We start from the raw sequence: 17,317 nt of genomic DNA, 5'->3' as shown, positions 1-17,317 counted from the left end.
CAGCTTTCAATTCCAAAGTGGAAGGCTTCTTGATCTGATCCAAAGGCGTATGAAACAGTTGTTCGCAAAAACGCTCCGAATGCCCAAGGATGCCACAAATGAAGCAGAAAGTGGATAGACTCTCATACTTAAAATTCCCATAGCAATATACTCCTCCTTGCTTCTCAACCTTTTTCTTCCGTTTTAGTGGACAATCGATATTAATCTTTATGCGAACCCGAAGATAATCTCGCCACACTCCAATGAAATTATTCGGATCGGCTTTGATGAAAGTCCCCACAAAATTGCCCAAGTCGCGTACGACACGTTCCAACATAAAGCCAGTGGACAAATTATGTATTTGTACCCAGAAATCCAACCTATTCAACGTGACTGTTCTTGGATTCTCGCCTTGTTTCAATCGTTCAAAAATCAGGGGGACACGATCGAATGTCCATGGGCTCCCTTCGATTGCTCGTTCAATATCTACTTCATGGTAGAATTGAAATAGAAATAGATTATTAGCAAGTTCCTTAACATACATACCTCTACCTGGTTGCCATAGCGTAGCCATCTTATTTTGCATTGCTTGAAAATCCACTCCTCTATTAGTCAAGAATCGACCCACTAAGCACAATCTATCGTCAATCTCCGTCAAATCATCGTTTTCCCCAGCATAAACCAGACTATCTTCTTCCTCATCTTCTATTCGAAAATTTGCACACTGCTCCTCAATGTTAGGCTCGGACTGATTACCAGGCTCCATGACAAAACTCAAGAGTTTACTCGAACATAAACAGACAAAAAAAGACTTTTTAGAGAGAATATCTTACCATGTCAAAAGACAAGACTTTTAGTTAATTAAGTAGTTAAATTAAGCATAGAAATTCAAATTTGTGATTTCATTATCCGTTATTAGATTAAAATTCGATGGTTTGATATTTTTAAAATTAATATTTATAGTTAAATTTGTTTAGTAACCATTCATGTAATACCCATTAAGAAGTGTTTCATATATATAAATAGAATAAACATTTGATCTATTAAATTTGAAATATATTTGTATTATGTGTTAGATTTTTAAATTACTATTTTGTTTACATAAAATATTAGTTATATATAACTTTTTCAAAATTTATATAAATATGTGTGGATTGGATTGGATTGGTTACTTTTACAAGTCAATTAAAATTCAATCCGTACAAGTATGAATTTTGATTTTTCTAATCCAATCCAATCTGCACAAGTGTGGATATCCGCACTTTACGAATTGAATTAGATCATGCAGATTTGAATGGATTGGCTATTTTATGAACCCCTAGTCGCATATTACCCTTTGAGAGCCACATGATACTCAAACATAATGCAATTTGGTTCGTCGGTCAATTTTGATCTTCCTCTAGTCTTCTCGCTTCTTGATGAAAGTCTAAAAGTTGACTTTTTTTTTTATTTTTCAAAAATTAGGTAAAACATATGAACTTAAGCAAGCTTCATGTTCATATTCTAAATCTAAGGTTCAATGAAATCATTAAAACATACAATTTTGAGCAAAATGTCAATGAACCTTTGTTTACCATCTCAAGGAAAACAATACTATGGTATTCTTGATTTTATTATGTAGATGATATCTAGCTCATTAGAAACATTGTCAAGAAATTATTAGGCATAAAAAAAACAGTTGAGAATGCAATTTCATATGAAAGATTTGAGTGAAGCAAGTCATGTTCTTGGTATCCAAATTTTGAGGAATAAAAAGAACAAAACTTTTTCTCCATCTCAAACTGCCTACATCGATAAGGGGCTTGTGTGTTTCTCTAAGGAAAATTCTAAGAAAAGATGTTTGTCATCCCGACGTTAAATTAATCTTTCTAAAAAGTAGTCTCCACAGACTCCTGAAGAGGAAGATGAGATGAGAATAATTCCTTATGCATCTTCTATGCTATAATTTAAATTAGACATTTATCATGCAATGAGAGTAATACCAGTCAAATCCAAAAAAAGAATTTTAGAAAAAAAATTATATATATTTATAAAGGTAAATACCATTTTGGACCCTGTGTTTTGCAAAAGTTACTAATTGGACCCTGTGTTTTGTTAAATGACAAAATGGACCCTGTATTTTCTAAAATAGTACAAATAAGACCCTGAATTGATTTTTAAAGTTTAATTATAATTCGATCTAAAAGTGCTATGACAAAACTGTTTACATTTTTTGTATCTGTTCGTATTAGGAATTATCTTCAAGTTGGTTGTATTAAAAAAAAATTATCTAAAATTAAGCTCAGGGTCCTATTTTTACCATTTTAGAAAATATAGGGTCTATTTTATCATTTAACAAAACACAGGGTCCAATTTGTAACTTTTGCAAAACACAAGGTCCAAAATGGTATTTACCCTATTTATAAATATTGGGGAAAATGCATTTTAATTTAAATGAAACAAAAAAAGAAAAATATTTGAAATTAATATAAAAATAAATTAAAGAAAGTAAAATATAACAAAACTACCACTATTGGACTTAAACTAAAAGTTGATTAATTTGCCAAACAATATATACTTTAATTTTGAGGACGAATTCGTCAAAAATAAATTAGAAACCAACCTACCAAAATTTATATAGGAGAGCTACGGTGAAGTAGAAATAAGTCAAATAACTATAATCCTTCTTTCAATCACTTTCTTCGTCAGTATCCTCAAAGTTCAAATGATTCATATTCCTTTCAATCACTTTCTTCGTCAGTATCCTCAAAGTTCAAATGATTCATATTCCTTTCGAGTGGGGGAAGACCATCCTCAGAATCAGAAGACCCCTCCACCTCAGTCCTTGATGACTTGTTTTCTCCTGTACCTACTAATAGACCACATGTTCAATTATTTTAATTGCTTGAAAAGAAAGTAGTAAAAAAAAAAAAACTATTAAAAAATTAGAAGTGAATCCTGGTTCAAATGTGTTCAATTAGAATTTTGTGGTTCGGATAACATATAGGAATGTTAAGCAACAAATTTATTATTTGCCAAGCATAAGTTATGTGTATGTGCCTCATACATCACAGGTTTTTCCCACATGATCCATTGAATGGTCATATAAACCCTCAAAATGACTGAAAATTAAATAATAATGTATCACTACTCAAACTTCAGATTAGTCCCTTAAAAGAAACTTGTGGATTAGTTCATCATGACATATAGAATGCTGTCTAAAACCCTTAGACCATCACCAATATATGGGGTAAAAATATGCTATTTGTCACAAAAAATTAATAAATACTATATTTTGCATTTTGTTTTTGCAAATGTGTACATAATAGCAAATTAATATACAAATTGATAATTATCATTGATAATAATCAATAAATTAAATATAATATTTTTTTAAAAAAATAACAATATTGTAATAAAAAAAATGTATGAAAGTAACTCATTAATGTTAAATAATGATAATGTAAATAAAAATGATTATTTATTGTGCTAAATAAAAATGCCAAATTTGACACACCACTAAAGGAGTTTTAACAAAAAGTATAAAATATAGCATTGAACCACTTATTTAGCATTCTATTAGAAATACTCTTATAAAACCACATTTCTTGTGTAATTCATTTATCAATAAAGAAGTAGAAATCATTTTTGTTCTGTCAATTGTGTTGTTTACATATTTTATTACATGATTAATTATTATTAATACAACTATTTATAAAATTCCGAACATATAGTAAGGTCACGGTAAAATATAATTGTAATTATATGTTCAAAACACTTTCGTCCTAAAACTAAATCACCCAACTGGATTTTTTGTTGATTCGGTAATCTACGATATAATCTACTTACACATCTAATGTAATGTACTACTCAGGACAGTGACCGAGTATATATGATTGAAAGTATTTTATTACATTGGACTGACCAATATTAATAATTAATAAGATAAGATAATTAAGTATTGTTATTGTTATATTATTTATTACATAATATAATATGGCTGCTCGTGCTGAATATTTTTTCCATAAACTCTTTGACTCCCCTATGCTCTCTTCTCTCTCCTCTTTCTGAGAATCTTGGTCATGCATACTGGGGGTTTCCATGGCCAGAAGGGCCATGGAAAACACCAAAACCCGGGGTTTTGGGAAGAAAAAAGGCCTTCACCCTGCTGGTGTTGACTGGGAAAATTTCTCTGGTCCTATTAGTGATCAGAAACTCCATAAATATTGGAGTTTTCATACTAAACACAAGGTGTTTATGGTCACCTTGTCAAATGATGGAGGCTCGGTTAGAATTTGTGAGAGAAAAAGACTTTTTGGGTACGAGATAGGGGTAACAATCGATGCAGCGGACTGGATGAGTGGAATTCTGGAGGAACTGAAAAAGAAAATTGGACAGCAAAGGGATGCCTTCAAAAGATTCTTCAGAAACAGTAGTGGAAGTTATTTTATGGAATGCTTTGCTAACTCTAATGGAGCTTTCCTGAAGATTTCAACCTTGAAGAATAACAAAGTCAGAATGGTGATTATTCCAGAAGAAGCAGAAGCTAAAGGGTGGTCTGATCTAAATGATTGTCTCCTTGGTGTACTTAAAAGGAAGCCAGAAAATGCTCAAGATGGAGTAAAACAGCAAAAAGAAGTGAAGATAGGAGAATGCAGGAAGAACTCTCAATCATGGGCTAATAACGCCAAAAGATTGGGGCAGCATGTTACTAAACCAATGGGTGGGAATGTGGTGAAACAGTTGGCGAAACCAGCAGTTAAAAATTAACACAACAAGGAGAAATCTTATGTAAATGCTGCGGTTAGAAACAGAGGAAAAGTTGAATGGAGAGAATTATATCCAGAAATCAATCTCGGTTTCAAACCAAGAAATCTATACCCTGGGAAGAGATTCTATCAACCTAAATTCTATGAATATATGCGATCCAAAGCTCAGCCTAGAGATTGGAGTTTGCCAATTTTCCTTGCTAGGGACAACATTCATGTGGAGTGGAGCACTATCTTCTTTAATCTTTCAAGAGAGTTAGAGAGAAAGCTAATAGTTTGTCAATTATTTCATGATAGATGTATCATTTTGGTGTAAGGATGAGATGGAAAAAGAAGAGTTAGTCAAGGTGCAAAGAATGTATGTTCCAGGGGCTCAATCATATGTTACTTTCTCTCTTTGGAGTTAGGATAACCAAAAGAATAATGTAAAGGTGGAATGCAAAGGATCTTGGATTGGTGTTCAAGGTCTCCCTCAGAACCTTTGGCATATGAGAATTTTCAGGAAAATTGGAGATATGTGTGGTGGTTTAATGGATGTGGACAAGGATACGGCTGAAGCAACTTTTTTATCTCACTTAAGACTCCAATTGATGGATGATGAGTTTGGTTTCATACCTGAAACCTTATCTCTTTACCACGATAATAGGAATTATGAACTAAAGCTCTTCAAGCTTAACGATTTAAGCTACAGATTCCATGGATGGTTTAATACATGTTGGTATCAAGACTTTGATAATGAAAAGGTGTTTGGCGATGGGGATGTAACTGAAGGAGAAGGGAAAAAAGATGGAGATGAAGAACAGATAGAGGGAGAAAACTTGAGAGAGGCTAACCTGGACAATCGTGTGATGTCGGACTGTGAGAGAGAAGATAGGGACGGTTCAACTGGAGATGCAGGCGGTGATGTTGATAAAGATGACGATGACCAGGTGGTGTTCGAGGTGGCGGCTGCCGACGGTAGAGAAGGAGGGTCGATTGAAGTGGAAAAGCCAGAACATACTCTCTTTTATAATATAATATTTATTTATTATTTATTAAATAAATATAATATTTAAGATTAAAATTGTAATATATTATATATATATATTATTATAAATACAGTAGAACCTCTATTCAAGAATACTCTATTCAAGAATAACCTCTAATTTATTATAAAAAAATGAAGTCCCGATTTGGACCAGTTATAAATAAGAATAACCTCTATATTGTAATTAGTTATACATTTTTTAAGTCCCGTATTAATAAAATATACCTCTATATAAGAATACTTAAATCTTAAATAAATATATACATATATTTTATAAATTTACTTATGTAAAATTAATAATTTTATTTCAAATTATAGTACATGTATAAATATTATATGTACTCGAAAATAATTTTAATATAATATAGTATTAAGAATTGTTTATTGGTATTTTTGTTACATTGATATTTTTTAATATTTTGATTTTTTTTTTCAAGTGTAACTCTATTTAGTTATAACCTCTCAATTAGAATATTATTTTCTTGGTCCCAAGTATATTCTTGAATAGAGGTTCTACTGTATAATATATAATGTGATTGAGAGTTACATACATGTAATAATCACTATATAATATGATTGGAAGTTACATACATATAATATTCATATAAGTTGTAACATAAGAGGTAGAGTTACTCATATTTTGTAACTTCTACATGATCACCAATTAAGTGTGTAAAGAGTGATTACACAACTTAATCTTTTGAAATTCAAAGCTATAATGCAAATATAGTTGTTGGGGATTTACTTTTATCATTTATAATGTGTATAAGTGAGAATGATTTGGAATGGTTTGAAGAATTATTTACAAAAGATAAAAAATTTGGTAACTAGTAACTAGTTATTATTTTTTCTTTCAGCTTTAATATTGGAACATTTTTTACTATGGGATGCCTTAAACAACTCCCATAACCTCCAAATCACTCATTTACACCCAATTAAGAGATGGTAACAGCCACTGGGTGTAGGATGTTTGAATTTCAAAGTGTGTGATCATAAACACTATAAATAGAGACATCGATTCATCGATTCATCCTTTGAGACATACTCTCTTTTATCTTCAAACACATAGCTATGGGAATGTCTTTTAACAACTCCCATAACCTCCAAATCACCCATTTAAACCTAATTAAGAGATGGTAAAAGTCATTGGGTGTAGGATGTTTGAATTTCAAAGTGTGTGATCCTACACACTATAAATAGAGACCTCGATTCATCTTTTGAGATACACTCTTCTCATCTTTCAAACACAAAGCTAGAGAGTTCTAAGGCTTGATAATTCCCAAAAGTATTTCCACAAAACCCTAACTATTTCATAGAGGGGAAAATAATCTTCTTGAATTTCAAAGTGTGTGATCCTAAACACTATAAATAGAGACCTCGATTCATCTTCTGAGACACACTCTTCTTTTTTATCTTTCAAAACAAAGCTAGAGAGTTCCAAGGCTTGATAATTCTCAAAAATATTTCCACAAAACCCTAACTATTTCAGAGGGGGAAATAATCTTCTTGGACAAAGGTGTAGAAACCTTGTCAAAGCTTTTGGTGATCCTCATCTCCACTTTGACTGTTTGTTCTTCTATTCTTACTTTGTTCTAATCTCTAGTTTTATATTGTTCTCTTCTTCTCCAAGAAACACTCTTATATATATTATCATATATATTATATCTCTACTATATAATATTATATATACATACTATATACTTTATATATATATATTATATCTCTACTATATATAATCTATTTCATATATATATTCTATATCATATATATACACAATTATATATATACTTTTCTATAGTTTACATTTACTTGTATCTTTGAGTTTTGAGTTGTAACTTTTTTCTTTTATTTGTATTTTATACTTAGAATTGTAATTGTCTTAATCTTTTATTCTTCCGTTGTAATTTCTCATTTATTTCTAACAGTTATTATCTTATCTAATTATATCACAATGTTGACCATAGGTCAATTAGATCTTAATTCTGAGTGATTAAGATTCTGCTAATTGTATTATTTAAGTTTTTAATTTGTTCATTACTGACTTATCCTATAGACTAGATTATACTTACATATTAAAGATTTAGTAGTATAATTGAGTGAGAATGTTTATCAGACAATTCTGTTTAAGAAGTGAAATGATGATTTCTTTATAGCTAGAAGTGTAAAATGATAGAATACTTATTTTTGTAATTAAGTTCACGAAAATAACCTTTATAAGGAACTTAGTAGGAGTTGAGGATAAAATAGTAATGAGGGGTAAACAGTAATTTACACTTGTCCTATTAGTAAATCATCTATAGAGGATTGAGTGAGTAATAGTTATAACAATAGACAACGCATGAATGGACTGGACAAGAATAGATTATACTTAATGTAATCTTGTGCTTGGTTTTAGAATGGACTAGACAATTTTTTTTTGGGAGGGGTTTTTTATTTTTACATTTCAAAACAGTTTTTTTTTTTTTTTTTTTTTTTTTTTTTTGTAATTTTACGGAATTCCACACAAAAATTCCTATAGCAATTAACGGAGCAACCTAAATCGCAACTAAAATTCGTATAACAACTCACAGAGAAACCACCGGACAACCCAAACCGTAAATTTGAAAAAAAAAAAAAAAAGTTAAAAAATAGTACATGGGATCATTTCCCTTTGTTGTTTAAAAAAATAAAAATCAATTAAATTTAAAACATATTTTAATAATAAATAATTATAACATGAATTTAACATAATAAAAATTTGAATCACAAAATCAAAAAGATAAAAAATAAAAAAAAATCACCAATGCATCATATATAATATACAATATATATAACAATTAAATAAATAATGCATCATGCTTTAATTTAATATTTTAATAATAAAAAAATATATATGTCAAGTAATATTTTAACCTAATTATTTTATTAATTCAATATAAGTATTACTTTAATAAAATTTTGATATAAATATTTATAATAATTTAAAGAAATATATTGTATAGTACTATATTAGATTCATTAGAATAAAAATATTTATTTTATAAGTAATGTCTTAAAATTTTAATAGCTTATCTATGATAACTATATATTTGATAATAAATCTATAAATAATTTTTTCATTCTTCCCTTTAATTTTTTTTAAATATAAAATGTATTTACAAAATAAAAAAAAGAAATCCTGCTAACAGGGATTATCCCACTGTTGGATGCGATAAATAATCCTACACAAATAGAATTAGCTGGATTAGTTATTCAAGCCTCCAACATGGCCAAACATTGGACTCGTTAATTATCCAATCTAATCCAGTCTAATCATGTGTGTCAAACGAACCCTTGGCGTAAAAGGTTCTATGAATTAAAGAGTGCATTTTCGATTCTATAGTAGAGTCACAAAAAATTAATAAACTAATGAGATTGTTTAAAAATAAACTCACGTAACTTACTGGAGCTTGAGTTCATGGATCAAAATGAACTTAACAATCTTAAATAATTAATTTAATTATTAATTATAAAAATATCATAGAAATATATAATGCTAAATTATTTATTTGATATTACACTGAGAAAAGAAATAAGAGAAATTTTGAAGACTTAATTGCAAAGTCTCAAAGAGAGTAATATAGTAAATTGGGTCAATTTTGTTAATAATTGGTATTGATATTAATGAAAAACGTAACTACACTTATTTTATCACCTAGTATTTTCCTATATATATATTTATTAAGTGATTTATGAAGAGAAAACCTAAGGTTTTGTGACTAAAGCACCAAAAAAAAAAAAAGAATTATATCCTAAGCTAGCCACTATTTTTATCATCTCTCGCTTTCTCTTTGAATATCTAGCTTTCATCAAAGACAAAAGGTGGAGTCATTATTTCCACTATGTATTTGTAAGTAAACTAAATCCACATTTTGGTTTAAAGGAATCCTTAACTATGTATATATGTATTATGCTTTCTATTATATGTTTATATATTGTATTAGGAATCATGCAAATAGATTATAATAGCCACTAGTATAAAAGGAGATATTATTGACAACCAAACCAATACCTTCTTTCCACCAAAAAAAAAAAAAGAAACCAATACCTTTTACTTCTGCCAGAGCCTTAGGGGCCTCCCTTTGTTGTGAAAGCCATGTATTCTGAACTGAAATAATAGCAGCACTGTTTTCACATTCAGAATATGCCTTTAGAAGTTCCCTGCATGTTGAGCCATGGAAATGTGCAAAAACAAGTGTCATTTACGGTTACATTGAAAATAGTAATAGATCATACGCTGAACAATGAAGTATACGAACACGAAATTTTGAATGTCCATAAGTTATTGGCCTTATGCTTTGCACTCACGGTGTACATATTATATCCCCTATTTTTCAGCATAGATATTTCAATATTTAACATGTATTTAGATTTCAATAAAATATCACTGAAACTTAAGACAGAAAATGAAATGGTACAAATAAATGAACCAGAACATACCGGTTGAGGGACAGGAAAGCATGACCCCATTTAAATTTTCCAAGAAGCAAATTTGCCGTTTCTTCTTCCCCACTGCAAAACCAAATAGTAGTTGAAACTATGACCAATGATTCCCATAGTGGTCTCTGAAATAGAATCTATGAAAAATTTAGACCAAGCAGAAAAGTAAATTGAAAAAGCAGTAGAGGGAGCATCCATCCAAAGTCATATTCCATTCACCAAGCAAACTGGCTAATGTCATTAAGCAATTTAAAAGGAAACCTGATGAATTCTTGAGCAATTAGTAAGTCGCTCATCTTTTCTTGCTTATGCTAGTTTGGGGCAATTCTTCTTGATGTGACCTGATTACCTGCACTGGAAACACACCCCTGACTTAAATCTACATTCCCTGCGATGTTTCCTTTGGCAGGTGGGGCAGGTCGCAACTTCAGTGTAAGACTTCTTTCCTCCATCATTGTTTGTCACCACTCGCCGGTTTCCATTTCTTATCCCAATCATTACTATGGTTGCCCTCATGTTATCCTGGCCGCTTCACTTATTCTTCTTTACCTCACACCGAGCAGCACCCTCTTTCCTTGTGTCATTTTCCAGTCGCTCAGCCTCCAAACCTCATTCTAGTATGTCAGCATAAACACATTTCTTGCTGGCACAAGCTTCACTCTGATTGTAGCATTCAGAAACTAATTTACCCTTAATGCTTCCGCCAGTATAACCTCTATCGCTAACTTTGCCAAGCGGTCTATTGCGTAGCATATTCTGTGACCGTCAGGTTACACTTTCTTCAGTAGACTTGCAGCACATGATACACATTCTCTGTCGTTCAGGTCCATATATTCCAATATGGATTCTACATTCCTTAACCATTTCTCTGCCTCCAATGGGTAAGAACCTCCCTCAAATTTTATCAGTGTTCAACCAGAAAAAATACAGTGAATAAACAGAGTATGATCTGGGTAGATTTTTTTAGTGTTCAACAAGAAATACTACAGCGACGCTGTCCTCTCTGCCAATCAGAAGAGATGTGAAGATTGTGCCAGGAAGAAATGTGGTTTATGCTGACATACTGGAACAAGCTCTGGAGGCTGAGCTGCTGGAAAATGACAAGGAAAGAGGGAGTTGCTCTTTAGGAGGCAAAGAAGAATAGTAGAGGTGACCAAGATTACATGGAAGCAACCATAGTAACGACCCCGGGATAAGAAATGGAAACTTGCAACAAACAATAATGGAGGCAAGAAGCCTTACACTGAGTTATCAACCTGCCCCAGCTGCCAAAGGAAACATCGTGGTGAATGTAGATCAAAGTCAAGGTTGTGTTTTAGTGCGGGCAATCGGGCCATATCAAGAAGAATTATCCTAAGCTAACAGAACCAAGGAAAGATGACACAGCTGCTCTCGTCAAGATGCACATTTTTCCCCACAGAGATGGGGACCTACCCCTAATAGGGTGGGGATTTACCGTCTAAATAGGGAATTAGGATGACACACCCTGCCCTGATAAGGACCTGTTTAGTATTTTATTCATTGTTTTAAAAGTATTTTATATTTTATTTATGTATCTTTTTAGTATATTGGTAACTTTTTTTATAAAATTTTAAGTTGTATTTTGGATAAATATAGTATATTGAATAATAAATAGTGTTTTATATAATATTATGAAATTTACATTTTTATATAAATTTTATTTTTACATAAATGGGTCTCTACGAGAATTCCCCGCTCTATCCCGATGGGAAAAATGCAGGGATGGGGACGGAGTGGGGATTAGAATTCTTAACTGGGAGGGAGACGAGAGGAGCCCTCCCCGCCTATTCCTCGTCTTGTGCGCATCACTAGTTACACCCATTAATTACACCCTACCATATAAAGCTTTTCCAAACCTGAAAGAGATTTGTAACACTTTCCATATAGATTAGGAAAGATGGACCAAATGAGAGCTAAGGCAATGCTTTACGACCTATATTCAATGATTAATTGATTAGCTAGATACTATTACTAAAGCATGCATCTGCACCATGTAAAATATAGTGAGTCTAAATTTCACATGTAGCAACCAAAGATACACTTATCAATCAGCAGGACAACAAAAACATATATGTATTGATACCATATGATTAAAGCTGCTGATAATGCCTCCACACAAGACAGCTGACATGGTCGCCCATAATTTATAGGATTTGCTGCTACTAGCCATGGCACTGCAATAGATTGAGATCTTGCATATCAAAGAACTGGCTAAGAGATAATAATTTGATAATACATTACAACATTCAATACCCATCATCTACAATTGGTGAAAAAAAAGATCATGGCATAGATGCAACAGTGAGCAGTGACAATTTTCAAGGCAGGTAAGAATAAGTATGTAAAGCAGACGTGTACTTGGGTGTTTCAAATAGCATTATTGGTCAATACTTTTTTAGTTAAAAAAAGAAAATATAAATATATTCACCACTTTTTGAGATAGAAAGTATAAAATTTTAACTGCCGACATTATTAGCATGCACAATATACTTTACAATAACAATGTGTATAGCAAAGCAGTTTTTTTCATTTCACAACATTAAACAACAGTAGAAATAATGTAGTCAGAACAATGTATAAACGTTGATAACTAGATGAGATGGACAAGTGAACATACTGACAATTTATGACATGTACTATGATTGTAGTATAAGTGAAATGTTAGTAGGAGCAAGCAAACTACAACTTTAGTCTATAATGAGTGAAGAAAATTCTATTAGTCTCTAACACCAAATGCTTTTTCTATCATTTTTTTATAACTGAAGATATTAATCTTTTCAATGATGGATAACTATTATAGGCGAGTACAAAAAAAATCTGCAAGTACTAACAAAATCAAAGCTCCTACATAGGCGAGGTGCACTGCAACGCAGCTTCACAAATGGTACATCATCCAAGCGTGCCCATGAGCAATCCACAACAGCTAGTCCTTTTCTATGGATTAAACTATAATCTTCTCTTGAGACACACTGTGTTCCAACTGGACTGCAAAAGGAAAAAACCAAAATAATTGAAGAAAAAAATAATATTAAGGATACCAGCATGTGCAGATTCATATAACCATAAACAACAAAATGAGTCATAAGAGGTGTTGTAACATGATATTTATGATTTTATTATTAGGCATCAACTAATGCAAGGAATTCATCAAAGTTCTTTAATCTAATATGCAAAGAATTTCATAGAATATTCAAAGAGTATAGTGTTCAATTAATAGAAAAAAAAAATGAGACAATAACCAAAGAAAAAAGCATGTGTAACAGTTTGTATGGAGAAACTGGACAATTAGTTTCATATATACCTTAAAACAATGCCTCCAAATCCACTATTCACACGTAACTCCTGCACAATCAGTACAAATGTCTGAGAAAATGCATATCCCAATCCCACTAATGAAATTTTTTTAATAGATCTCAATAAAGCAATAGGTAGGTGATCAAATCAGACCAACATCGGTAAAATAAAAATCCACTTGGTCCTCCAAAACCTAGAACGTAAGAGCACCACAACTGTCTCAGTCTCAATATTTGACTCCATTTATTAAGTATAAACTCTAGTTTTGAGTCTTATGACAGAATGAACTCAGACAGACCAATGATGCTTAAATAATTATATTCCAAATTAATATTTTTTTAGCAGAATACTATAGATTTAAAGCTCTATACAACCCAATAAATATCTTCTACCTAATTCACTTCAACTCATATAGCTCATCCACGTGGTGCTGCCACATAACTCAATGTTATTTCTAAAAATAAATGAGTTCTGTCACCCATTTCTGCAAGAACAACTCCTTTTTCTCCCCGCATCAATGGCTTCCAGGTTCCATGGTTGTTCTATCAGCAGTAGTTACATTTGTTCAGTAAGAATAAAAGAAAGCTACATCTTAATGCTCTCAATTCACTCACAGTGCCTTTCTTCCATCAAACCTTCATATTATCTTTTCATTGAAAAGTAAAAACAGTTTTATAGAACATGTTTTGGAAAAATATTTTTACTTTTCTAATTAAAACTAATTAAAAGTGTTACCAAACGCACACTATACCAATGCAAGAAGGAAAAAAAAAGCATTAATTTTTTTATGCATATTAAATTGTATTCATATTCTTATTCTCATTCTCAATTATATTCTATTGTTTTCATTCCTAAACGTACCTTAAATCAGAGATATCTTTTAGTAAGACCCATTTAGTTTTTTTTTAAGAAAAAATAATCAGCTCATAAAACAACACAAGGATATTTTCCAAAAAAAAAAAGGGATAATTCTAATTTGGACTTAAAGTTTTAAAGAAACAAGCCCATAGTAAACCGGATACTTACTTTTATTAAGCCAAATCTTGAAAGCTTGCGTCCTGTGCATTTTTTTGAATCACATTGCCCAAAATCCTGTATCAACACAATAGAGTATATGTTGAGCATTATGTTCTAAAATCCTACTTCATTCAACAATTAACTTTTCATTCGGAACTACAGACTGAAATCAAAAGAGAAGCAGAAAGATGCAAATTTAAAATTACAATCAACGACATAATAAATTAATGATCACTTTTCTCTTTCCTCTAATTATGCTCTCTTCTCTCTCCTGCTTCAGAGAGAATTACCATGCACGTTAGGGGACACCAAAACCCCAATGGTTTTGGGAAGAAAAAGGGTCAATAACCCAATGGTTTTGGCCTAAATAAACAAACTGGATCCAATGGTGAAAAGGGGAATCATATGTAAGGAGTTTTAGAACCACTCATAAGGTGTTCGTGCTCACGTTATACAATGATGGAGGCTCTATTAGAATATGCGAAAGAACTCGTCTTTTGGGATACAAAACGGCTGTAATAGTGGATGCAACAGTATGGCTAATCGACGTCATTGAGGAATTGCAGAAAAGAGAAGGGACACAGAGGGTGAATTTCAAAAGATCTTTTTGAAATAGCTCGAACAGTTGTTTTCTGGGGAGCTTCCAAAATAGCAAAGGGGTGTTCATCAAGTTATCTATTCTTAGAAATAATAGTTTAACCATGGTGATCATTCCGGAGGAAAGACACGCCAGGGCATGGACTCGACAGAATATTGAGAGTAGGAAACCGGATACTTACTTTTATTAAGCCAAATCTTTAGAACAAAACACTTTGAGAATTTTTTTCTTTCTAGACTTTTGTAGGGAGTGGAGTGTGCTGATGTTAAAAGACCCGATGTTTTGGTGTTTTTTTTTTTGTTTTCTGATCTTATTTATTCCTATTCTGTACTCAACTTTTGTTTACCAAGGTATTCCTCTGCCACAAGTGAGGTTCTTAATACATAATCGGGGACCAGTCTCAGACGAGTGGCCTCTTTTTCTTTTTCAAAAGATCAACAAAAAAAAAAACATAAATTTCCAAATGTTTTGTAAATTTCATAAATCATTATAGCCCTGGGTAACAATTCAACAATATAATAGCTGACCAATCATAATCTTTTTCCATAACACCTTAACAACAAAAACAAGGTTGCTCACAGCGCCAACATGCTCAAGTTTTAATAGAATACCCTTCCCCTAACTTAAATATATATATGTATGTACATATAAAAAGAAGAACGCATACCCACATCGCAAGTTGGATTTTGGGACCGGATGGCTCTTCTTCAATGGCTGCAAGCACAATATGTTTATCAGGCGCCAAAAAATAATCTTATACCTAAGCGGCAATATGTCGAGTATGTTATAGACAAAAGGTGAAGGCTAAAGTATGTTCACCTTGATCGGACTGTGGGAACTCTTGTTCACTGAAAACAGTAAGAGAAACAAGTGATACAGCATTAGCAATGATTAAGGAACCAAAAAGAATGGAAAGGAAAGTAGGCGTGGGTGTGGGTGTGGAAAATTGAAATTTTTACTTACAGTGGAAGTTGATTACGGTTCCGACTGCCTTCTCCACGATGAGAATTTTGACCATTGAATCGTCTTGGCTTGTTGTGACCCATTCTTTCCTTTATTTTGGCAACTCTGCAGGAACCGCAAGTGATACACCGGAGGACTTGATTGAGTTGCGTCCGCCGGGCCCTTATCAGCGGCTCAGTGGTGAATCAACGACACAACACAACAGCTTTTAATGTTTTCTCTTTCTATTTCAAACAGTATATATATATGGGCAATTCTAAACACCGACCTATTTTGGTTTGCATTATATTTTTTATTAATAATTTTATAATATTATTATACTTGTTTATTTTTTAGAATTAATTAATTATAATTAATTATTTTTAAAAAATAATTAATTAAATATTTAAAAAGATTTCTTTTAACAATTAATATTTATAAATAATTTTTTTTATTTATATTTAAATCTCTATTCTAATTATTTTAATAATTAAGTCATTTAACTATAACTAGAAGAGAGTTACGTGGCGAGTCACGTAAATATTAGTTTTATATAAGTTCTAGTGGTTTTTGTTTAAGCATTTAGTAACTAAGCAACGACAACAACAATGGTAGATAGATTTATTTAAGTTTTTCATATTAATAAAGATTATAAATCTAAACTTTTAATTTTCTTGATTTGAGATTTTGAATTGTTTTGATTTATTTGTTTATGAATTTATTGAAATGTTTGAATATTTATTTGTTCTGATTTTGAATTGTTCTGGTGTATTCATATTTAAATATTTATATTGATGATTGTTAATGAAATTAGTATGTAGCTTTATGTTTCTAGAAAAAAAAATATTTTTTAATATAGAGTTTAAATTTTATATTGATGATTGTTAATGAAATTAGTCTGCAGCTTTATGTTTCTAGAAAAAAAAAGGTATTATTTTATATAAAGTTTAAATTTAAATTTATATAAATATATTTATTTTTAAAAAGAGTAATTCATAAAAAAAATCGCATAAATACACAAATAAACTAAAAAAATTATTAAGTCTATGGTGGCTCAAATTTTCGCAGAAACTATATATTTGTTGACCTAATTCATCCTATATGCTAATGTGGAACTCCATAGGATCGTTACAAAGTCACTTGAAAACCCAAACTACAAAATCGAAATTAATCAAATCCACCCAATAATAAGAAGAAAGTAGATTTACAAACACGTAAGCTTCAATAATTTAA

At 31.3% G+C, this 17,317-nt stretch overlaps 1 protein-coding gene across 2 annotated transcripts; it reads right to left on the bottom strand.

Moving 5' to 3' along the window:
- Positions 1–2,424: 2,424 nt before the first annotated feature.
- Positions 2,425–16,358, bottom strand: LOC115714823 (uncharacterized). 2 transcript variants are annotated; one of them, XM_030643589.2, is made up of 10 exons: positions 16,106–16,358; positions 15,962–15,990; positions 15,810–15,856; positions 14,554–14,619; positions 13,535–13,575; positions 13,082–13,218; positions 12,317–12,407; positions 10,213–10,284; positions 9,821–9,933; positions 2,425–2,830 (listed from the first exon to the last, which is right to left on the bottom strand). In XM_030643589.2, exons 1-10 carry the CDS (start codon positions 16,186–16,188, stop codon positions 2,700–2,702), a joined length of 810 nt encoding a protein of 269 aa, XP_030499449.1. In that variant the 5' UTR covers positions 16,189–16,358; the 3' UTR covers positions 2,425–2,699. The 2 variants fall into 2 exon arrangements, with proteins under 2 accessions (XP_030499449.1, XP_030499450.1); XM_030643590.2 differs by having other exon boundaries at positions 2,425–2,827; positions 16,106–16,347.
- Positions 16,359–17,317: the final 959 nt, after the last annotated feature.

Source organism: Cannabis sativa, chromosome 4 (genome assembly GCF_029168945.1).
Source record: "Cannabis sativa cultivar Pink pepper isolate KNU-18-1 chromosome 4, ASM2916894v1, whole genome shotgun sequence".
Taxonomy (NCBI): Eukaryota; Viridiplantae; Streptophyta; class Magnoliopsida; order Rosales; family Cannabaceae; genus Cannabis; species Cannabis sativa.
Note: the sequence above shows the minus strand (reverse complement) of the source record. Positions and strands in the feature narration are given on the sequence as shown.

Excerpts from the sequence above, each read along its gene's own strand:
- LOC115714823 (XM_030643589.2), bottom strand. The coding sequence starts at position 16,188 with ATGGGTCACAACAAGCCAAGACGATTCAATGGTCAAAATTCTCATCGT. Across the intron at positions 14,620-15,809 it reads AAATCCAACTTGCGATGTGG|GATTTTGGGCAATGTGATTC; the intron begins GTATGCGTTCTT and ends GTGTTGATACAG. Across the intron at positions 9,934-10,212 it reads GCTTTCCTGTCCCTCAACCG|GGAACTTCTAAAGGCATATT; the intron begins GTATGTTCTGGT and ends CTCAACATGCAG.